The 25,230-nt window shown below is 39.2% G+C and overlaps 1 protein-coding gene across 3 annotated transcripts in view; it reads left to right on the top strand.

The window, feature by feature from the left end:
* LOC124722992 (malonyl-CoA decarboxylase, mitochondrial-like) overlaps nt 1-25,230 on the top strand; it is a 100,464-nt gene that overhangs the window by 16,354 nt on the left and 58,880 nt on the right. For all 3 annotated transcript variants that reach the window (XM_047248162.1, XM_047248163.1, XM_047248161.1), the window contains 3 exons: nt 4,276-4,416; nt 4,503-4,646; nt 10,789-10,944. In XM_047248162.1, coding sequence (XP_047104118.1) covers nt 4,276-4,416; nt 4,503-4,646; nt 10,789-10,944 — 441 coding nt within the window. The remainder of the gene's footprint in view (nt 1-4,275; nt 4,417-4,502; nt 4,647-10,788; nt 10,945-25,230) is intronic.

Below are 25,230 nucleotides of genomic sequence, written 5' to 3' on the forward strand. Positions count from 1 at the left end.
GCAGTAGTAGTGGCCCAGTTCAATTTTCTCACCACTTCAAAAATGAGTGATACAGGTATTAGTGTAAGTGCCTTTGAGAAACAGTGGGAAATGCTAAAATTAACAACACTCCATGGCCTCATGGAATTAGATTTTAACCATAATATACAGTAGATACCTCAAACAAAAAGCTATACCCAGTGGTTGGAAGAAAGCACAGGTCACAAATGTCTACAAGAAGAGTAACAGAAAAAAATCTGTCAACTATCAATGAATTTCATTGATGCCCATCTGTTGTATAATTTTAGATCATATTTTGAACTCACGTGTGATGGGGTATCTTGAACAAAATGCCAACCCACACAGATTCCAAAAACATTGGCCTTGCAAAGTTCAATTCTCACTTTTCTTGCATGACACCCTGAAAGCCATGGATCAAAGGAAATTTAGTGTTTGAGTGTTTTTTGACATTTGAGAAGCATTTGACTCTGTACCATGCTTATGCTTTTTATGAAAAACGTGATTGTATGGGCTGTCAAGCAAAGTTTTTGACTGGATTATGAATTTCCTGTTAGTGAGGATGCAGCATGTTGCCTTGGATGGAGAGTCATAGATAGGTATAGAAGTAAATTCAGGTGCGACTCAGAGAAGTGTTTTGGGGCTCTTGTTGTCGATGTTGTATTTTATTGATCTGGGATACTTAGTAGTAAACAGTAAAGTCAGAGTTTTTCATATAATGGTAGAGGGAGGGACCCGCCTGGACAGCTACATATTTTAGCACACCATATCTGGGCTACGGGGAGATATGCTGGCCGTGGCTCGAATCTGCCTAGCAGTTAAAGACAAGGGCTGGTGTGCCAGCCGGTCTGGATGTGGTTTTTAGGCTATTTCTCACATCTGACTTGGTGAACCCAAGGCTGGTAGCCACTTCACCCCTCGGTTACATTACTCTCAAACATTTTGAAAACATTTTCACACTTTCACATTGACAACACTAGTTGCAGGCAGATGAGGTACACAAATTCTGTCCCAGAGGAAGAATGGGTGGTGACACGAAGGGCATCTGGCCACCCACTACCACTAACACTGCCAAATGCAGAATAATATGCTGACCCCCAGAAGACAAGGAATAAGATGAGGAAAAAGATGATCTGCAAGGAGGAGTTATCTGAAAAAAGGTTCACAAATATCTTTAAGTTACTGGTTGAATGAGTCAACTCATACAAGTACCGGCATGTAATAATTTGTGGTGATATGAAATGAAATGATCACATTGGCTGTCATAGATAATTCAGATGACAGGCTTTGGTTCGTTGTCAGAATACTGGGAAAATGCAAGCCTGTGGGGACATTATAAAATAGGACTGACAGTGGATACTGATTGTATACAATGAAAGGTGGCACAATTGGTCACAGTTTTGTTTGTCTCATGGAAGAGCACCAGGGAAATGTTAAAAAACCTGAATTGACTGTCGCTTGAAGATATATGGGAATTATCATGTGAATTCCTATTTAGAAAGTTGCCAGTACCATTATTAAATAAAGAATCTAGAAATATACTCAGCCCCTATGTATCACGCCCATAGGAACTGTGAAGACAAGGCTAGACTAGTTACAGCATGCAAACAGGCATTTAGGCAAATTTGAATAGAATAGGAAGAAATCCTAACGTGATACAATGTAAGTACCCTCTGTCATGCAACTGACAGTGGTTTGCAGAGTACATGTGTGTAGATGTAGATCATTCTGTTGAGGGTACTTGCTTGTTTTTGATAAATATACTGCAAATTATCTTCGATTTGCATTGTTAGAAGATGCAAATTTAGTTATTATTCCAGATGTGCACGTATAGGACTGAAGTGTAATACCAGACCTTTTGCTCAAAAGTAACATAATGAATTAGAAAATAATTTAATTACCTGGCACAGTCACATTTGTTTCTAATCAAATTACCAGTTTTGGCCAGTATCGATCATCCTCTGATAAAAAATACAGGCTGTGGTTCAGTCCCACCGCTGTGGAATCTCTGTTATTCCTCCAAGCTAACTTTAATTGGAAAACCTCTGCCTAAAATTAATTAAGAGCATTAGTTAAGCTGAGTTTATGACATGCATGGTTAATGCTATTGTTAATATGCTATCCAACACAAGAATTCATAAATTCAGTTTACCTGCACTCTTACAGGCAAAAATGAAATAGTAATACAGTCTCGGTATTCGCCTTTAATTGTGAAGAGAAAGGAAGGGTCTTAAAAGCTTGATTTTCCAAAGATATTTCATGAAGGATTCTAGGGCCTATAGTCATGCTCATTAAAAAAATGACAGACAAGAACAGTCACAGACCTCAGCACATAATATAAGCACCAGAAAATCTGTCTGAGGTGAATTAAAATACTGAAATATTCAGCATGAGTTTAAAAATTAGTTATTCAAAATTGAAGTAGTACCCCCCACCTCGTATGATAAAAATTAAATTCAGAGGGGGAGGGGGGGGAGAAGGGGGGGAGGGGGAGAGAGAGAGAGAGAGAGAGAGAGAGAGAGAGAGAGAGAGAGAGGAGGTTGCTCTGTTACAGTTAGGAATTGTATAAATTTGTTCTTGCTTTATTATGTTGCATTTCTCTTTAATATGTAACTGTAAATTTTTTGTGTAAGCAGCAGAAAACGAATAAAAACATGTTAATTGTCTTTATTTTTTCTGTCAGAGCATTCCCCATCCCCCTTTCTAACTTTAGCTGAATATGATGACAGTAATTACGTGATTTTTAAATAAAAGGAAGGAAATTTAAGTTATTATTTATGCAGCATTTTATTGCTATCTTTATTACTAAATTGTAACCATGGAACCCAGTTTCCAGTTGCAGGTTGCCTATCTAATGGCTGCCAAGGGCAACAAAAATTTGATTTTCAATATTTCGCATAATTATTGCCAAATTTAAAATGCTGTCATAATCTACTTATTAAGAGGTATGATACAGTCAAACTTAAGTATCAGGTATGGCATTTTAATTTATTACTTCTTTTTTACCAACACTATTTGCAGTGTAGTTTGCAGACAGTATCCACATATCCCACTGAATGAACCTGCGAAATTATGTTGTTGTATGAGACACAATTCAGGAAATATGATGTGGTAAACATTGTGATGAATGAAAAATTAGATTTTGCTTAAAATGGAGTGCAAATTACGCACACTATATTCATCCAGTGTTTCATAATGAAACACCTACCAACTTCCGACAAACAGTAAGCATAATTTCATACCTTTCCTAACTACATATGGCATACATACTTCCTGTCAGATATATAACACATGAACTCATGTTTAAAGTTATCAGACAGTTGAAGCTGTATTATACATGAGAGTTTGATTCTTTAAAGAATCATGGGTTTACTGGTTTGTATCTTAACTAGTAGCTTGAGATTGTATTCTAACATGTCATTTATTAACTCCATACATTTTTATAAATGTCAGTAAGTTATTTCTCCAAGTGTTATTTCACAATGATTTCTTGTGTATATTTTATGCTCAACTGCTGTGTCAGTTTCTGAACTTGCCTTGCAAATGAATAATGTTGAAAGGAGTGGGGCAGAATATTCATTCAGTATTAATATAAGAACTGAAAACAGCAAAAATAGAAAATGCACCACAGATGTTGTAGTGGGCACATTTGAAATATGATATGGTTTATAATATTTCTTAGCAATTGGTAGAATAATTGCCTTCACTGTTTTTCTTTTAAAAAATGGAAAGCATATTTCAGTAAGTGTGAGTAACATGAATATGATATAAAATGACACTACTATTTATTTGCTAGGTAAACAGTTTATATTTTAAATATATATATCAGTCTCACAGCAGGTGTGTGCATCTGTGTGTTTGTGTGAAGGAATGAATGCACTTTCGCCGGCCGAAGTGGCCGTGCGGTTAAAGGCGCTGCAGTCTGGAACCGCAAGACCGCTATGGTCGCAGGTTCGAATCCTGCCTCGGGCATGGATGTTTGTGATGTCCTTAGGTTAGTTAGGTTTAACTAGTTCTAAGTTCTAGGGGACTAATGACCTCAGCAGTTGAGTCCCATAGTGCTCAGAGCCAATGAATGCACTTTCACTAGAGCAAGAGTGAGAGCTTAAAAGCTAGTGTAAGTACTGTTTTCTATTGCCTGTTTCTATGCATCACATCAATCAACTGCAGGAGAGTGTTGTCTTTCTTTATTTTACATGTTATACTTTAAATGAATTGTTTTCCTTGAAGTTAAATTACAGTAGAATTAGTCCCTTGTTGTCACTTTATGTGTTGCAGAGTAAAGTAAAAAACTTGTGTGCAGCCTACAAATGTCTTCTGAAGCCTCACAGATATGGCTTTCTCAAAGCATTGTCTACCGAGCATTCTGTAGATCATACAGCAGTCAGAAAAGCAGCAGAATGTTTACCAAGTTCAGAGGTAACATGTCAGTTTTTTATTACTTTCACTTTCTCAACCAAAGAAGTGCACATATTGTTCCAGTGCTTTGTTTTGTTTTTTTCCAGACTTCATGTGACACTGCACAGATTCTGAAGGCAGAGGAAAGATTAAGGAACTTCTTGACACCACCCTACTCCTGGCTTTTCACACATGTGAGTCGGCTCGAAACAGGTGTCAAATTTTTGGTTGACTTGCGTACCGATATCTTGGTAAGTAAGTACTCTGTAGTCCTTTCTGATTTTTTGTTTTATTTGATTATCATTACTAGAGCAGTATACAACATTAGTAAACATTTTATTGGTATCTGACTGCTGCATATTGATTGTGTGATGAGTCATCCCATCATTTTTTTTAAGGACCTCCCATTGTGCATTGTTTTTCCCTCTAGTGGCTAACACTCCTTTTGTCATAAAGCTTGTGATATCTCACCAGTTTTGACAGTGATGTATCATCTGTCCTGACTAGACTTCATTTTCATTTTTACCTAAATCATAAACATTTTTTTATCCATCTTAAGTATCACAAACCATAAATATTTATCCAGGGAAAAGTCTAAAACCACTCACTCACTTTCTAGTGCACAATGATTTACTGAAGCATAACAGGATATGAGACGAATCCTGTATTCAACTTGGGGTGTAAATTCATTTAAACATTGTTTTTAGTTGTAAGCAGCATGTTGTTGTGGCGGTGTTGTGGTCTTCACTCCAGAGACTGGTTTGATGCAGCTCTTCACTCTACTCTTATCTAATTCCCATAGCATCACATGATTAAATTCGACTACATTTTATTTTCCTTGTTTTACTTTTATCGATGAGACCCTATCCACTCCATTCAATTGCTCTTCCAAGTCCTTTGCGGTCTTCACCAGAATTACAGTGTCATTGGCAAACCTTATACTTTTTATTTCTTTTTCCTTAACTTTAATTCCTTCTCCAGATTTTTCTTTCATTATCTTTACTGCTTGCTCAATGTACAGATTGAATAACATCAAGGAAAGGCTACAACCCTGTCTCACTCCCTTCTCAATCACTGCTTCTCTTTCATGTCCTTCAATTTGCATAATAGCAGTCTGGTTTTGGTACAGGTTGTAGATAACCTTTCAATCCCTGTATTTTATCCCTGTTACCTTCTGAATTACAGAGAATGTATTCCAGACAACTTTGTCAAAAGCTTTCTCTAGATCTACAGATGCTATAAATGTAGGTTCACGTTTCTTTAATATATATTTTCTAACGTAAGTCATAGGATCATTATTGCCTCACGTGTTCCTACATGGGGGGGTAATGCTCACCGCGTTCGTGGTATTGTCGATAAAGCCACACGTGCCTCCCGGATCATTCTAAATGGTGAGCACCTCTGGGAGCTCAACCTTTGTCAGCTGGGTATGTGCTAGATGAGCCTGGGTTTTGTGAGCTGTGGACTGGTAAGTGCCACCTGGCCTCCGTAATTGGAAGCCCAGTGCATGCTTCATTGACCACTTTTCGGTACATAAGTGGAACGTTGTTTGTCACAGGGAATTAGGATCTTGACTTAACTGCCCAGATCATGAGGATGTTGTAACTTTCTATACATAAAAAAAATTCTCAAGTTGTGCTATGCACTGATGAGGCCCATGGCTTTTGAGGTGGAACTTATGGGGCACCTGCTGCAGCTCACTTGTATAAAGCTCATCCAGGCAAGCAGGGCTCTGCTGAATGGACCCCTATTTCTCATGCTGCTTATAGGACTGGAACCATTAAACTTTTCCAAATCACAACCCAGTGGTATGGGCGTCAACATCTAACCCAACAAAACGGCTCATTTATGCAGTCCTTCTGGGAATCATTCCAAATACATATTTCAGTTTATAGAAAATGTTACAGTGCAGAAGAAACAAGGTGTTCCCAGTTGTCTGCCAAAGTGTAGCAGTCCAGTGTAACTGTGGAGAAACCAGGGAAATGTACACTGTCCGGACATGTTAATGTGACCACTTGTCAAAAACCTGAATAACCAGCTTTTGCAGCACAGACTGCTGTGAGACGTGTAGGAAGAGGTATGGCAGCACATATTTGCAGAAGTGTCAGAACTATTGTCAGGTCTCACAGGTAGTCACAGTACTGTGTCATTGTTGGCACACCAAACTGTTGATGTGGAAGAAGTGTTGTGCTGATAACAAGAGGGGCCAGGGGTGCAGTCTTTGAAGGGTTCATTTGGGAATACAATAGTTAGGGATGTAAAAATGCCAGCAATGATTTTCAGTTTGTGACCACCTCAAAATAGTCTCAGAAACATGCTTTTGCAATTCTTGTACAACAAAAATAATTATGAGAGCTTTTCTTTAGATTGTGATTAATTCTTCTATATCTGTAGTAAGGCCTTTGAAGCTTAGGCTGTAGTATGTTTTGACTAGCGAGTTGCACAGTGGTACAGACTGCACCAAGACCGTAGGGAGAAACGTCTGCTGGAGTGAAATGGGTTAGGCAACTTTGGAGGGGTGGACATGTCCTAATTACCAACTTTGTTGCACGGCGTAGCTGTTATTGAAACATTTGGGATAAATCTCCAATAATAATTAAGTTTTCCAAGTACTGAGTGTAATTTTTTTATGCTGTGGGTTCTCAGAAGTTGTATTGTTGCCTATAAGAGTGACTGTGTAGGTTGCACATGAACTGCTATGACATTCATATGTATCTGGGAGGTGCAGGTGGGCTGGGGGATTGGTGTGGGGGATGGAGGGGGAGGGGGAAAGAAACACACCTTTGTAAGCTCTAGCAGAAAATAGAGGCATCAGAAATTATACAAGTTATTTGCTTTGTAGATACTAGTGATGATAATGTTGGGAAGATAGTTTCAGCCGTTAACAGAGATCAAAATGTGATTTCAGGACAAAATATCATTAACTCTGCAGAAGTGAAGTGTCTCACTTTGCCTGGCATTGTCTTGCAACTGAGAGCAGGGAGGATCAATTCTGTGCAATGTCTGTTGATGATAAACTATTTGATTAGTTGTAGGTAAACTGTAGAAAGAAAAATCTGTTCCAGCTATGTGAATCAGAGCACGCACACTTTCAAGGTCTTGTACACTTTACTGCTACAGTACCAATAACTTGCTGGCTCATTGGTTAAGTGTCAGACTACAGATCCGAAGGTCTCCAGTTCAATCTACATTCAGTTCTTAGAACTTTATCTGTCACTCTTCACCCTTGCCAGTGCTTATCAGTTTGAAAAATGCTGAGTTGCACCATGGTTCAGAGTCCATGTTAAAGTGTCCCCCCTACAACAGGCGGTTAAGACAGTTCACAGGCAATGGTATACAACCTTTAATGGGACCATGTGTAGGGCAGAATTGTGGTGTTCAAAGTGACCCTTGGGTTGATGAAAGCTTTTACCTAATAATTAAAAATATATAAATAATAATAAGAGGAGCCAGGGAAGCTAATGTTCACACAGACTTCTCTATTGTGATGTGTACCCAGTACATTAAAAATCACCCTTTATAAAATGATTTCCATTTGTATTCTTTTTACATAATTCATTCTTCTGAGTAATCATTGTACTATTTCCATAATTACAGTTTGCAAAAAAGTAAAATTGGAGCATGTTGTGCAATGACTTTGGCATGTGCTTGAGGGACCTGCGACCCTATTTTTTTTTTTTCCGCTCAAAATAAGTTGTCAAAGTAGAAGAAGGAGTAATATATAGAGGTAAATCAGAATAGAGAAAGTGAAGAAGAATACTGAAAATAAGTGGTGTCTATGCAATCATGTTGATGTATGATCTTGCAACCCTTTGTACATTACTGTTTGAGAACTGTAATAAAGAACCTGTCTTCTAACTGTAACTGCTGTCTGTTGCCTATGTATAGTAGAGTATTATAAATACAAATGGCAGCCTTGAACATTGTATGTGTCATGGCATAGTCTCCATAGAGAGCTCTTCTCTAGTCCCTTGCACTCCAGTACAAAGCCAATTCAGGGCTTTCCATGTGGCTCACTTATGTTGTGAACCAAGAGCTAACTTCTCAGATAAGTTTTCTCTCTTTAATGCTGCCTATTCATCATTCTTACATGCAACTGATGATATAGTTTATGAAGGACTCTTTGGTAGTAATTTCTGTTTTGGTGTGGCTAGTGACTGTGCAGTGAATGTCACCCACCCAGATGCAGATAGTTGACCCCTACCCATCAATTGTATTGTATTATCACTGAAATGTTGGTGCTGTTCCAGAGACTTAATACAGTTTGTCTACCACTTATGTTTTTAAGCACCCAGTTATATTTTAGCAGGTTTCCTGTCCTTTTTTTGCATGCATATCCTCCTGCTGATTAGCAAAGCACAAAAACATTTGCATACAGGGTTGGTCATATACTTCCCTGCTTCAGGTTGACATGTTTCCAGAGAAAATTGATGAGTTTTGTAACCTTTTGTTTGGTATTTACTGATTGTGTCATGAAGAAAAGGTCTCTTCCAGATCTATGGCAACTTTGTGGTACTGCAGTGCAGTTCCTTTCCATATGACATTGTTTCCTTTGAGCTTCTCTGTTTTGAAAATTGGAAGCTTGCAATAGAGTATTGGATGGTTTGTGCTTCAGATGAAGTTTCTAATAGCAAGTAGAGACTGCTGTTACTTATGAGAATAATTTAGTTACCCAGCACATTCATATTTACTCCTTCATAAAAAAAACAGTTTTGTTAAGAATAACTAAATTACTCTCAAAACATTGCATCACTGTCATCACCTGCTTGACAGAAATGTCATTCTTTCCAAAGCAGTTAGTTTCATCTCAACCTTCTTGAAATATTTTTCTTGGGCTGCCAACCATATCAGCATATACAAAGGATCTTGCATCATTTAATTGGTAATTTGTGTGCATGTGCATGAGTTCCTTGTGGCAGCCAGTTTTTTTATAGCTTCACTTCACTTGGTATGGACTCAAACTAAGAACCTTCTGTTTCTCAGCAGAATTCTTATGATTCTTAACAGATGGTATCCTGTGTTGAAGTCATATAATTCCACATATAAGCTATGATGGTTAACTGTGTGTACCAAAAGGTCCATAAAAACAACACCTGTCACTCTCTTTAATATGCTGTATCAGCTTTAGCACCTTTCCTGTGTGTGATTTACCTGTTGTGAAAATTGGTTGTTTGTGTTTAGAAAGGGATGTCTAATAGGTATCAGTCTGTTTAACAAAGTTGTCTCAAATATTTTATAAAGATGGCTCAGGTGTGAGATAGAAGAATAACGTATTTTAGTTAGATGGATCCTTTCTTTGTTTCAGCACTATTTTTCTTTCCTCTAAAACTTTCAAACTCTGCAACCACCACTGTAGCCATTAAATAGTTGAAGGATCCAGTATCACCTTGAAAATCCAGTGTTCTTAATTTGTTCCATTTGGATGTCATACAGTGCTGTAGCTTTCCCATTTTTTTATTTATTTAAGATTTTTTCAAGTTTTTTATGCAAGAAAGGTGAACTCCCTCCCAATGCCTGCTGATTTTGTTTTCCTTTTTTACTGTCTTTCTTTCTCGAGGCGTCACCATCCACCAGCACCTGATATATTATGTTGTGTGTTGTTGCATTTGATTATATGGAGCATTATATTGTCTCCACTCAAATTCCTTATTATTTTCCATGTGTTTTGACTATTTATTGTAATACTTTGTTTCTTAAGTAGCCTTTTTTTCCCTATGTTGTTACACACATGAACTGTTCTCCAGTCCATATTCTGTCTTCATTAAAGACACCTCTCCCATAGATAGCCAAAAGACTGCTGGCATCCTGAGACAAATCTGTGATGCACTGTTAACTTACATCTCCCCTTGGGATGCATGAGGTATACTTCATATCTCTAAGGAAGCATGGGTAATTCTCTTTTAGAGCCTCTGTCATTTGTACTAGCAAATCTAAGCTGGTTTAAAAGTTTTTGCAGTTGGCTATTTTAAAGTTTTCACTCTTTTCATACAATCCCTTCTTGATGGTGTGAGTGTGTTTGTGAGAATTTTGAGGGCCAAGGTCTTCAGTAACAGTGGACAAAGGTATCATTTGTGCTGTCCGACAAGAAAGATAACTGTGAAAAATGAGTTACTGAGCAGGGTTTTAAAGTACAAAATTTGAATAGTGTTTTTCTAATGGAAACAGTTTTTAGCTTCTGTTTTTTTCAGACTCCCATTATTGTTATATGCCCTGTGTGTATATTTCTGTACTTTTCCTTGCTTCTTTCATTGTGGTATATATATTATTCAACAACATTCCATGGTTAATCATAACTGTTTCAAGTGTTCAGTTTTACATGTGCTAATTTTAAAGACTTTTAGTTTAGCTACTGTAATACAAAACTTCTGATGTCCATTGTGTTATGTATTACAGTCACTTATTTCTGAGACCGAAGTGGGGAATCCTTTGCTCCCATCACTCCAACAGCTGAACATCACACTGAAAGAAATGCTTGCTCTATGGTTCTCTGTAGGATTTCTCAAACTTGAGAGAATTACATGGAGATCACCATGTGAAATGTTGCAGAAGGTAAGTTATATTTCTGTGCTCTTTTGTAAATTAAAAGACTCTGGAATATAAATTTTGGTTATGACATACAGCATAATTGTTAAGCAGTCTTCTTCGAATACTTTTGCTCTAAATATGTGTGAATATGTAGTTAATCTTGCTAGGTTGCATAAAAAGTCATAAAGTCATACAGCAGGGAGGAATGACTTTATTGATCACAAAGTATGCATGATGCATCTTGGAATTATTTCAATCCTCAGAAATCCAAGTGGGGGGAAAAAAACTGCAGTGAAAAGAGCATCACAGTTACATATGTAACATGAGATGACATTCTACTACCTCAAAGTCCTGGTAGAATGTAAATAATGAGTCAATGTAAAATCCATACTGATCCCTGGAGATCCCTGGACAGTACCTTCTTTTCCTCCAGGGAACTTCATGCATTGAAATACAGAGCATCTTTCAGATTCTAGCAACAGATGGTGTTTGATGTATTGGTCTGTAATTCTGTGACTTCAGGCCAGGGAGGTCAGTAATAGACCTTATATCTGCCTTAAGACAGCTTAAAGAGAGACATTATGATTATGGGCAAGATTTGCTGATGCTCTTTCTGGATCTTGAGAAGGTGTAAGGCAGTGTGCCATAATAAGGCTTGGGAAGGTCTGAAGAACAAGGGCATGCAAAAATCTACAATTGACAGAAATATATAACTGAAATACAAGTTATGGTTAAGTATAAAATGAGTTAAAAGACTGGGAAAAGCAGAGAAGGGGTTTAAAATAAGGAAGTGCACTTTGATCCTTACTTTTTGCATTTGTTGTGGATGACATAATAAACAGGGTGACATAGAGAGGAGGTTTGGGGGAATAAGGAAGATGAAGCAATAATGACCAGGAAGAGGGAGAGGACTACTGCAGAACTCATATTGGAAGGGGAACAACTGAAATATAATGACATCTTAAAATATCATGGAAGCACAGTGGAAACAAGTGGAAGAAATGATAAATTGGTGAGACAGAGATGAAAGCAGCAGCATTTCTAAGAAGTGTCAAGTGGTTGATGTGGGATAAAGATGCTTGATCCTACTACGTGTCTATCCTGATAAATGCTTCTGAAACTTGGGCAATAAAGAAAAGCTATTTAAACAAGATACAAGTATATAAATGAAATTTCACAGGCACAGAGTGGGAGTAACAGAGCTACTCATAGCTTGAAGTGCAGCATGGTAGTGTGTGGAACGGAGAGGGGAGCCCGATCCAAACTGAATCTTTACGGCAGATTAATGTTTGTTAGTCTGATAGCCTGTCAGCCCGTGTGTGGCTTTTAGGCAGTTTTATACACTCATCTAAACAGATACCACAAAGGTAAAATAACATAAATGTGACAAATCTTGAAAAACAATGGACTCCGTATGATGGGATAAATGCTAGGGGGAGGGGGAAGGCTGGAGGGAGAGGGAGAGGGAGAGGGAGAGGGAGAGAGAGAGAGAGAGAGAGAGAGGGAGAGGGAGAGGGGGAGGGGGAGGGGGGAGGGGGGGGAGGGGGGGGAGGGGGGGAGGGGGGGGAGTGGGGGAGTGAAGAGATCAGTAAGATGGTTAAGGAAGTACCTTTACAGTAGCAGATAGACTCAGTAAGGCCTAAGTGTAACAGTTGTGTAAAGTGAATGACGTGTGACAGGATACCAAGGGAGATGCATCAGTTTAGGCTCTGAGCCAAAGGACCAAGAAGAATAACAAGAGAAATATCAAGAGATAGTTAGTGGTACACAAATTAACCACTGGCACACACCTTAAGGTTGCTTGTGCAGCATAGATGTGGATTATCAAACTAAGGACTCTTTGATATCTCAGGATGTGTCCATCAACTTCTCCCTTGTTTTAGTCAAGTTGTGCCCTAAATTTATTTTCTCCCCAGTTCGATTTGGTAACTCTTCATTAGTTATCCAACCTGCCCATCAAATTTTCGTAGCACCATGTTTCAAGTGTTTGTAGTCACTTCTTGTCTGAGCTGTTTATTGACCATGTTTTACTTCCATGTATGGCTACACTTCAGATACTTACTTTCATGGAAGACTTTCTAACACTTAAATTTATATACAGTTTTAACAAACTTCTCTGCTTCAACAGCACACTGCCATTATTGCTGGTGAGCTTTTTGTGTCCTCTCAACTTTGGACATTGTCAATTATTTTGTTGCTCTTGTAGCAAAGCTCATCTACTACTTTTAGGTCTCATTTCGCATCCACATTGACTGATTTAGTTTAACTGCATTCCCCTTCTCTTACTTGACTTTGGTTGGTATTCATCTTATAACCTCTTTTCAAGGCACTAATCATTGTGTTCAGTTCACCCTTTCCTATCCCTGACATATTATTGGCAAACCTCACAGTTTTTATTACTTACCCTGCCTTCATGCATTTTTCAAATTTCTCCTTCTTTCCCCTGTTTTACTTAACATACAGACTGAAGAACATGGGATAGGGGTACTCACATGCATGTCTGAAAGAACAGACACTTTTGACAATCCACAACTGTATGAAATGATTTGAAATTATTTCACTGAATGTGAATTCCTTGAGATCAGTTGTATTAGGTATAGATGTACTACCCATTGTAAGGGGAATGTTCATTGCAGTTGACAAAAATATTATCCCTAATGAGGTCGAAGTTGAGGTTTTATTTTTATTTTATTTACACATCAAGTTCCGTAGGATTAAATTGAGGAGCAAATCTCCAAGGTCATGGAATATGTCAGTACATGAAATTACAACATAAAAGTAATAACAGATAAAAATAAAATGTTTATGAACCCAAAAAAAGTCTATCCACAAGTTTAAGTAACACAATCAACAATAAAACAAGAATCAGCTTAATTTTTCAAGGACTTCCTCGACAGAATAGGAGGAGTGACCCATGAGGAAACTCTTCAGTTTCAGAATAAGATATTCACTCTGCAGCGGAGTGTGCGCTGATATGAAACTTCCTGGCAGATTAAAACTGTGTGCCCGACCGAGACTCGAACTCGGGACCTTTGCCTTTCGCGGGCAAGTGCTCTTCAGTTTCAATTTGAACATGTGTGGTTTACTGCAAAGATGTTTGAATTTCAGCAGTAGCTTATTGCAAATGGATGCAGCAGTATACTGCACACCTTTCTGCACAAGAGTTAAGGAAGTTCAATTCAAATGCAAGTTTGATTTCCACCAAGTATTAACTGAGTGAAAGCTGCTTATTCTTGGAAATAAGCTGATACTGTAAACAAGAAATGACAGTAAAGAAAATATATATTGAGAGGCCATTGTGAAAATACCCGGACTCGTGGACAGGGTTTGACAAGAGGTTCATGAATTTACACTACTTATTGCGCAAACTGCCCATTTCTGAGCCAAAAACATCCTTTTAGTTTACTATCCATCTGAACTCCTAGAAATCTGAACTGTTCAGTTTCACTAATCATATGCCCATTCTGTGAAATTAAAACATCAGGTTTTGTTGAATTGTGGGTTAGAAACTGTGAAAACTGAGTCTTACTGTGATTTAGCATCAGTTTATTTTATACAAGCCATGAACTTAGGTCATGAACTGCACTATTTGAAACTGAGCCAGTGTTGCACACAATGTCCTTTACTACCAAGCTAGTGGTATCAGCAAGCAGAAATATTTTAGAGTTACCAGTAATACTAGAGTGCAGGTCATTTGTATAAATAAGGAACAGGAGTGGCCCCAAAACTGATCCCTCGGGCACCTCCCACTTGACCATACCCCACTAAGACCCCTCATCACAGCCATTCACAACATTGTGAATAATGACCTTTTGCTGTCTGTTGCTAAAGTAAGAGGTGAACAAATTGTGAGCTACTACCCGTATTCCGTAATGATCCAACTAATGGAGCTATATTTTGTGATCAACACAATCAAATGCCTTAGTTACATCAAAAAATATGCCTAGCATTCAAAACATGTTGTTTAACCCATTCAGTACCTCACAGAGAAAAGAGAATATAGCATTATCAGTTGTTAAACGACTTCTAAAGCCGAACTGTACATTTGATAGCAAATCATGTGATATAAAATGATCAATTATCTTTACATACACAGCCTTTTCAATAATTTTAGCAAAGACTAATGGCATAGAAATAGGTCTAAAATTGCCTACATTATCCCTTTCTCCCTTTTTCTAAAGTGGCTTTACTACTGAGTATTTTAATAATTCAGGAAACTGCCCATTCTTAAAGGAAAAATTACAAATATGGCTAAATAGAGGGCTAACATGTGCAGCACAGTACTTTAATATTCTGCTAGGCACTCCATCATCTCCAAGAGAGCCCTTAGTCTTCAATGATTTAATTATTGACTCAATCTACCCCTTGTCTATATCAGAGAGGAGTATTTCAGACGTCAGTCTCGGAAAGACATTTGCCAAGAAAGTTATATGATTCCCTGTAGAAACTAAATTTGTATTTAATTCAGCAGCAATGCTGAGACAATGATTGTTAAATACTGTACATATGTCTGATTTATCAGTAACAGAAATATTTGTACTACGAACTGACTTTATATCATTGACCTTCTGTTGCTGACCAGACACTTCCTTCACAACTACCATATAGTTTTAATTTTATCCTGTGAATTAGCTATTCTATTTGCATACCACCTGCTCTTTTGTCTTCCTAGTAACATTTCTGGGCACCTTACAATACTGTTTGTAATGGGCTACTGTAGCATGATTGTGACTACTTCTAACATTTTTATATAATTCCCGCTTTGTTCTACGTGATATCCTTATCCCACTAGTCAGCTACCTGGGCTGCCTATTACTGCTAGTACGCTGTTTAGAATGTTCTAATGGAAAGCAACTCTCAAAGAGCATGAGAAATGTGTTAAGGAAAGTATTATATTTATATCTTCTGGTAAACCTTCCGGGATGACCGTGAAACCTTTCATACTATTATATTTATCATCTATGTTATCGGCACTATAAACATCCTGTCACTCTTGTTACTTGACAAGGTTTAAAAATCTCTTTATTGCTGTTGGATTAACTTTCCTACATAGTTTATAATTAAATGTGACATTTGTTTGAGTACAAAAGCCTTTTAGTGTTATAATTTGTGCATCATGGTCTGAAAGGCCATTCACCCTTTTACTAACAGAATGCTCATCTAGCAATGAAGAATGAATAAAAATATTGTCTATGGCTGTGCTACTGTTCCCCTTCACCGCAGTTGGAAAAAACACTATCTGCATCAGATCATATGAATTTAGGAGATCTACCAACATGCTTTCCCCCCCCCCCCCCCCCCCCCCATCATATATAAAATTTATATTGAAGTCACCACATGTAACTAATTTCTGCTGCTTCCTACAAAGTGAATCAAGAACCCTCTCTAGCTTGAGCAGAAATGCTCTGAAATCAGAGTTATGGGACTTATAAACAACGACAATTAGAAGTTTAGTTTCACTAAATTCAACTGCCCCTGCACAACATCCAAATATCTATTCAGTGCAGTGTCATGATACGTCTATGAACTAAAATGGAATACTGTTTTTTATGTACATAGCCACTCCCCCACCCCGCAAGGAACTCCTTGAAAAACAGCCAGCTAATCTGTATCTTGGGAAAGGTAGCCTCTGAATTGTCAAATTATGTAGGTGGTGCTCTGATACACCAATAATTTGAGAGTCAACATTTATAAACAGTTCACAAACTTTATCTCTAATAGGTCTTATATTTTGATGAAATATGCTAATTTCTTCTCTACTTGGATACATGACATCCTCTGAAGGTTAGCCCTTAGTTAGAGGGACTTCCTTTAAGCAAGTATACCTATCAGCTGACTTCAATCTAAAAAGGATGCAGCTCTAACACCAACTACTACAGGAATTTTTCCATGAGTGATCCCACCACTATTGTCACATGTAAGCTTTGACAGCCTCCCCTTCACATACCTAATGAGGTGCAGGCCATGCCTAGTGAAACCTGATTTACTGATGGACCCAACTGGCACCACTGAAATGTGACCCATGCCCTCTGCCATTACCACCCTCTCCAGCCCCATGTTAACGCGTCTAACAGCCGCGTTAAGATGAGGCCGATCATGACGCTGAAAGAGTTGCACGAAATGCACATTAGTGCCACCAGTTTGAGTAGCTATCTTTGCCTGGTTACCACCTACATCATATTCCCCATCCCCATCAAGACTGTTCCCTGCTCCACCCACTATCACTACCTGATTCTCCTTTGTAAAATTCATACATAACTCCCCTAAGCTGTCAGTCACCTGAGCCAACCCTGCACTAGCCTTCACAATGCTGGTGACCTGGTACTCACTCTGCAATGTTTCCTGCAACTGCTGGCCCCCACCTCTACTGTGCGAACTACCTAGCAGCGGAACCTTCTTCTTTCTGTTAGACTTTGCAACTGACCTAGGCCTCCTAACTGCTGAGGACTGCTGCATGTTACCTACATGTACAGCTACAAGAATCTCCTCTGCACTCAACTCTGACAGTTGGCCAAATCTATTGCATATACGCAAAGTATAACTGTCTGAATACCTCCTCCTCCTAGCTGCCTTCTTGCCAACTGCCAGTTCCCATTCCCCAACACCCCTCACCCTCCTCAACCTATCTAGTTCCTTCTTTGTTCATTGTAACTGCACCTGAAGGACACAGATCTTACACCTCTGCTCCTCTATCAACTTATTTCTACTACACATTCTGCATTCCCAGGAGAGGATTTCATTAGAATGCCCACTGGCTTCCCCACTGCATTCCCCCCAATGAAAATACTTTGAACAACTCCCACACCATAACCCACTATTCACAAACCTCCGACAGAGCTAAAACCAAATTATTAGCTAAAACTAGAAATTCAAGTGGCCACTGGAACACTCAATGAAGTTAAAACACTGAATTAAAATTTTTACTGAAATATTTCACTAGAAACAATAAGAAATGTCAGCTGAAAACTAAATCACTAAGTTTACTAAATGACTTCAACACACAGAAAACTCTAAAAAACACTGCGGTGGATGATTCCAAAAGTTTATTAAATAATTATTTCATCACAAACAGTATGAAATACCAGAATGAGATTTTCACTCTGCAGCGGAGTGTGCGCTGATATGAAACTTCCTGGCAGATTAAAACTGTGTGCCCAACCGAGACTCGAACTCTGGACCTTTGCCTTTCGCGAGCAAGTGCTCTACCATCTGAGCTACCGAAGCACGACTCACGCCCGGTACTCACAGCTTTACTTCTGCCAGTATCTCGTCTCCTACCTTCCAAACTTTACAGAAGCTCTTCGCAGAAGTAAAGCTGTGAGTACCGGGCATGAGTCGTGCTTCGGTAGCTCAGATGGTAGAGCACTTGCCCGCAAAAGGCAAAGGTCCCGAGTTCGAGTCTCGGTTGGGCACACAGTTTTAATCTGCCAGGAAGTTTCAGTATGAACACCACTGAAAACTACTAAATTTAGTAACTGTATAACAGTGCACAAATAACTTTGTCAGTACTTAGCTTTATAACCGCTACAGCTGCAAACTACACGGCTCAAAATGTAAACACACTACTAAGGCATGAGGCTTGGATGAACGACGTAAGCACACTCGTGAATAACAGACCACTCGTGTCAATAACACAAGAAGAAAGACTGAGATTAATGAAAATCCACTAATAAGTTACTTTTACAGCAAATATTTACACAAATAAGCTTTAAAATAAGTAACTGAAAATTAAAACTTTATAAAATATTGATGAGCAGTTTCAACAGCACTCCAGCACTCGTGATCTCACACCAAAGAGCCATGACAGTGAAGTTATCTGGTCAAGTATAACAGTTGTAAGTAAAACGAAGATAATTGTTGGATGTTTTTACTGGTCACCTGATTCTGCTGTAACAGTTCTAGAGTCATTCAAAGGAAGTCTAGTCAGTAGTGCGTAAATAACCAGATCATGCTGCGCGGGGTAGCCGCGCAGTCTGAGGCGTCTTGTCATGGTCCGTGTGGCTCCCCACATTGGAGGTTTGAGTCCTCCCTTGGGCATGGGTGTGTGTATGTTGTCCATAGTGTAAGTTAAAGTTAGATTAAGTAGTGTGTAGGCTTAGGGACCGATGACCTCAGCAGTGTGGTCCCATAAGACCTTACCACAAATTTCCAATTCCCAAATCGTGCAATACTAGTTCAAGGTGACTTTAACCTACCGAGTATAGACTGGGATGTCTATGGAGTCATTGCTGGGGGTACAGACGGACAGCCCTGTGAAATACTTTTGAACACTTTTCTAAAAACTGTCTTGAGCAGCTAACTCAGCAGCCCACACACAATGGAAATATCTTAGACCTTGTAACTACAAATAGGCCAGATCTTTTTGACAAAGTCTACACCTTCATCTATATACATCTATATGATTACTCTGCTATTCACAAGAAAGTCCCTGGCAGAGGGTTCAATGAACCACCTTCAAGCTGTCTCTCTACTGTTGCACTCTTGAATGGCGTATGGAAAAAACAAGTACTGAAATTTTTCTGTGTGAGCCCTGATTTATCTTATTTTACCATGATGATCATTTCTCCCCTTGTAGGTGGGTGCAAAAAGAATGTTTTCGCAATGAGAGCGAAAACAGGTGACTGAAATTTCATGAGAAGGTCCCGTCATAACAAAAAACGCCTTTGTTTTAATGATTCCTACTCCAGTTCTCATATCATATCTGAGGCACTATTTCTCCTGTTTCGCGATAATACAAAACAAGCTGCCCTTCTTTGAACTTTTTCGATGTCGCCTGTCATCCCACCTGATGCAGATCCCACACTGCACAGCAATACTCCAGGATAGGGCGGACAAGCATGGTGTAAGCAGTATCTTTTAGTAGACCTGTTGCACCTTCTAAGTGTTCTGCCAATGAATCACAGTCTTCGGTTTGTTCTACCCACAACATTATCTATGTCATTGTTCCAATTTAGGTTATTTGGTAAGGAGAATGTTTCTGCCAGATAGAGCAGATAAGCAGTTATTAGCATCTTACTTAGACAGTGAATTGGCATCACTTAGTTCCAGTAAGATGGATGTAGACATGGGCAAAGTTTAAGCAGATCGTAAAGCATGGTCTGGAGAGTTATGTTCCTAGGAAGTGGATAAAGGGTGGAAAAGTCCCACCACGGTTTAATAATAAAAATTGGATGATGTCCAGGAAGCAGAGGCTGTTGCACTCTTGGTTCAAATGATGACAAACGAAGTATTATAGAGATTTGTACATCTGTGAAAAGATACATGCATGAAGCATACAGCAACTACCACTGTCACACCTTAGCAAAAGATCTGGCCGAGAACCTGAGAAAATTCTGGTCTTACATAAAATCACTGGCAGTCTGGTGTGGCAGTTGAAGATAGCAAAATAAAAGCTGAAGTTTTAAATTTCACATTCAAAACATCATTAACACATGAGAACCATACAAACATGCCATCATTTGACCATTGGATAGACTCTCGTATGAACAACATAATAATAAGCATCCCTGGAATAGAGAAACAACTAAAAGATTTGAAAGCAAATAAAGCATCAGGTCCAGATGGAATCCTAGTTTGATTTTACAAGGAGTACTCTACGGCATTGGCCCCTTACCTGGCTTGCATTTATCGTGAATATATCACCCACCACTGAGTCCCAAGTAACTGGGAAAGAAGTATGTGTGATTCCAGTATATAAGAAGAGTAAAAGAAGGTGCCCACAAAGTTACAGACCAATATCCCTAACTTCTTTTTTCTGCAGAATCCCTGAATATATTGTCAGTTCAAATATAATAAACTTTCTTGAGACTGTGAAGCGTATGTCCATTAATCATCATGGTATTAGAAAGGATTGCACATGCGAAACCCAGCTTGCCCTTTTCTCACATGATATACTGTGAACTGTGGATGAAGGGCAACAGGTAGACTCCACATTTGTAGATTTCTGGAAAGCATTTGACACAATGTCCCATTGCACCCTGTTAATGAAGGTACAAGAATATGGAATAAGTTCACAGATATGTGAGTGGCTTGAAGACTTCTTAAATAATAGAACCCAGTCCTTGATGGTGAGTGTTCACCAGAGACAAGGGTATCGTCAGGTATGCCCCAGGAAAGTGTGATAGGACTGCTGCTGTTCTCTATATACATAAATGATTTGGTGGGCAGGATGAGCAGCAATCTGTGGTTGTTTGTAGATGATGCCGTGGTATACAATGAGGTGTTGAAGTTGAGTGACTGTAGGAAGATACTAAATGACTGAGACAAAATTTCCATTGGTGTGATGAATGACAGCTAGCGCTAAATGTTGAAAGATATAAGTTAATGCAGATGAGTAGGAAGACCAAACCTGTAATGTTTGGGTACAGTATTTCTAGTGTCCTGTGTGACATAGGCAGTTCGTTTAAATATCTGGACATAACACTGCAAAGCGATATGAGATGGAAAAAGCATGTGAGGACTGTGGTAGGGAAGGCAAATGGTCGACCTTGTTTACTGGGAGAATTTTAGGAAAGAGTGTTTCACCTGTAAGGGGGACCGCATATAGGATTGCTGGTGTGACCTATTCTTGAGTACTACTTGAGTGTTTCGGACCTGTACCAGGTTGGATTGAAGGAAGACATTGAAGCAATTCAGAGACAGGCTGCTAGATATGTTACTGGTAGGTTTGACAACATGTAAGTGTTACAGAAACATTTCAGGAACTCAGATGGGAATCCCTGGGGGAAAGGCGATGTTCTTTTCAAGAAACACTGTTGAGAGAGAACCAGCATTTGAAGCCGACTGCCGAACTATTCTGCTGCCACCAACATACGTTGTGTGTAAGGACCACGAATATAGGATACGAGAAATTAGGTCTCATGTGGAGGCATATAAACAATCATTTTTGCCTCACTCTATTTGCGAGTGGAACAGTAAAGGAAATGAATAGTACTGGTACAGGGTACCCTCCACCACGCACCATATGGTGGCTTGTGCAGTATCTATGTAGATGTAAATGTAGAATAGTGGCATGAAAATTTGTACCAGCCTGTGACTCAAATCTGGATTTCCTGCTTATAGCAAGCATCTTCTTACATCTACATCTACATTTATACTCCGCAAGCCACCCAAGCTTGGCCTATCTGTGTATGCTTCCCTGGATATAGACTACAACCATGCCTCACTCCCTTCTGAACTGCTGATTCCTTTCATGTGTTTCAACTCTTATAATTGCTGTTTATTTTCTCAGGAAGTTGTAGATAACCTTTTGCTTCATGTGTTTGGTCCATATTACCTTTAGGATCTCAAAGAATATATTCCAGCAAGTTGTAGATAACTTGATACCTTTAGGATTTCAAAGAGTATATTACAGTTGATATTGTCAAAAAGTTTCTCTGAATCTACAAACACTATAAACTTTTTTCCCCCAATCTGTCATCTAATATTAGTCATATGGTCACTATTACCTCAAGTTTCTACTTTTCTCTGGAAACCGAACTGATCTTCTTTGAGGTTGGGTTCTGTCAGTCATTCTGACAGTCATTCCAGTCTTCTGCAAATAAAGTGTGTAAGTACTTTGTCACCATAACTTACATAACTGATGATTTGGTAATTATTAGCACTTCCTTTCTTTGGAATTTGAATTATTACATTTTTCTTGAAATATTATGTTATTTCAGTTGTCTCGTACATGTCACATATAGGTTGATGTAGTTTTGTAATGTTATAGTGTCCTACGTATCTCATTAATGCTGTAGAAATGTCATCTACTCCAGGGGTCTTCTTTCAGTGTAGGTCTTCGATGCTTTGTCAAATTCTGCTCACTGTATCATGTTTCCCACCTCACCTTCATCTACTTCCTCTTTGCTTTTCATAATACTGTAACCAAGTTTGTTTCTATAATTGTGGTTGCATATTGATTATAAAATGTAATAGGAGCTCCTGCAGGACTTTGTGTCTTGCTCATTTTGATTCATTTTATTTGCTTTTGACTATCCTTTATTTGGCAGTGTGTGTGGCAGTCTAACATTTTTAGTGTTGTGTAGCAAGCCTAGATTTACTTCTTGATGAGGTTGAGGGCTACTACAATGCACACAAAATATTATATCACTTTAATAAAATTTTAACAATTTAAAATACTTAACTTAGAAACAATTCATGTCCACTATGTCGTCGTGACTGTCACTGAACACTATAACTATTATCACTTGATACAATAGAGAATTCTAGTCACCTCTAGATGTACAATTGACTATAAATGTTGATACACAGTTCTGACTACTAGTTCTGTTAGAACACAGCCAGATATGAGCTAAGACCATGCCACCATTGTAGGCAGTTATTACAGAATGGGGTGAGTGGCGCTGTGCTCTGATGTAAGCAAGCTCCCAGTAGCAGTGGAACATGGGAACTATTGAGCATGTCCGTGCTAACATCTCTTGTTCATTGCTGTGTCTGGTGGTAGTGACTATCGTCAGCTTGTGATGCCGTTTTGAGGTACCAACGGTAGTGTAGGACCTCACTTTTTTGACAACCCCCCCCCCCCCCCCCAAGAAAAAACTCCATACCATCCTCGTGTAGTGTTGGGTCATGTAATGATGACTGGTGAGTGGCCTGAATGAGGAATGAGGACGTAGATGAGGAGGGAGGCTGTTCCCTGTCCACACCTTGGTATCTACCTTGCGAGTGCCCAGGAACACGAGCAGAAAAATCAGCCACAGAGTGCATCCCCGCATCCAGGGGCATAGATGCTGTGGTGAGCAGACAACAGGTGAAACACTAGGGGTGTCTTGACTGTTGTCTGGTGGCATGGCACCTCTGTGCAGATTGGCTCAGGCTGCAGGACCAGTGCTGATGTTGGCAATGCCAATGATGGTGGCGGTGGCAATGGTGGTGCGATGTCAATCTCCACCAACACTGCTCTAGACAACACAGAGATGACTGCTGTTGCTCCCCCCAGCAGCAAGCTGGGTCTGTGGGCGAAAATTCTGCAGCAGGATCGCTGATATTAGAGTGCTGCGACTGGTTCTGGTGATCCTGAAGGAGCACAGGGAAACCTTGAACAACATAAAATGAATGACCCAAAACTTGTGTGATGATCCCATGCTCCCAATACTGCTTCCTTCTGAAAAATTTAATGAAAACTCTATCCTGTGGCTGAAACTGTGACTGACCCCTTGGAAAGAACTGTTTCCATGGCGGCTGCAGAAGGTGCAACAGGGTACAGCAATTATGTGAATTGTGGTATGTTGTCCAAGACAAGGACCTCATGGAGACCTTTGAGACAAAAAATACAAGACAAAGCCGATTCTATATTGGTGGGTGTCATGGGGACTACAAAAGGAAATTTATTGTATGTATCTGCAAGAACACTCAAACCTGCAATGTCCTCTTAGCCGTTTGAGTTCAGCAATCCACTGTTTCAAATATTGTTCTGGGTGGTTCTTAAGACTAAAAAATTTTAATCTTGGTCCAGAAACATGAATCAGTGCCTCGTAGTGCTTGCAGATTTTGCAAATGAGTTCCTCATAATCAACATCATCTGGACTAGAGCCAGGGAACAATTTTGTACACAGTCTGTACACATCAGTTCCATCTGTTAAAAAAAAAAAAAAAAAAAAAAAATGCAATGTGCACCATACGCTTAATGCTGCATGCTGTGAAGTGTGCATAGATTTAGTTGCAGTATTCTGACCAGTCCTCTTTGGTTAGTGTTAAGCTGATGAAACCTGGGAGTAGCAGCTGGTTGTGGAGCTGCTTGTTGCAACAGTAAGGCTGTAATCTGTTGTACACTGGGCAGCAGTTGTTCTGTCTGCTGCGCCTGAAACTGAACAACTTCATTTATTGAACAGAGGTTAAACTCTCTATAGGATACACAAAAATATACAAATATTACTGCTGCCATTTCTAACAATATACTAAGTACTCGTGACAAGTATGGGAACTGTATTGTCACCATGTGAGATATGTGGTGGATGGTATAACGCAATGGAGTACAAAAGCAACCATCATTGTTGCCACTGTAGTTTGTCATAGCAAACCTAGATTTATGTCTGGAGGTGGTTGAACAGGTACTACAACTCACACAGAATATTGAACCATTTTATTAAAATTTAAAAACAAAAACAAACACCATCTGAACAGGCCATAAAGGCTCAATGGTACCAACTGGCCACCATGTCATCCTCAGCCCTTAGGCGTCACTGGGTAAAGATACAGATAGAGAGAGGCCTGGGGTCAGCACATCGCTCTACCAGCTGTTGCCAGTTTTCGTGACTGGTACTGCTAGTTTTCTATCACGTAGCTCCTCAATTGGCCTCACAAGGGCTG

Source organism: Schistocerca piceifrons, chromosome X, assembly GCF_021461385.2.
Source record: "Schistocerca piceifrons isolate TAMUIC-IGC-003096 chromosome X, iqSchPice1.1, whole genome shotgun sequence".
In the NCBI taxonomy this organism is placed as follows: Eukaryota; Metazoa; Arthropoda; class Insecta; order Orthoptera; family Acrididae; genus Schistocerca; species Schistocerca piceifrons.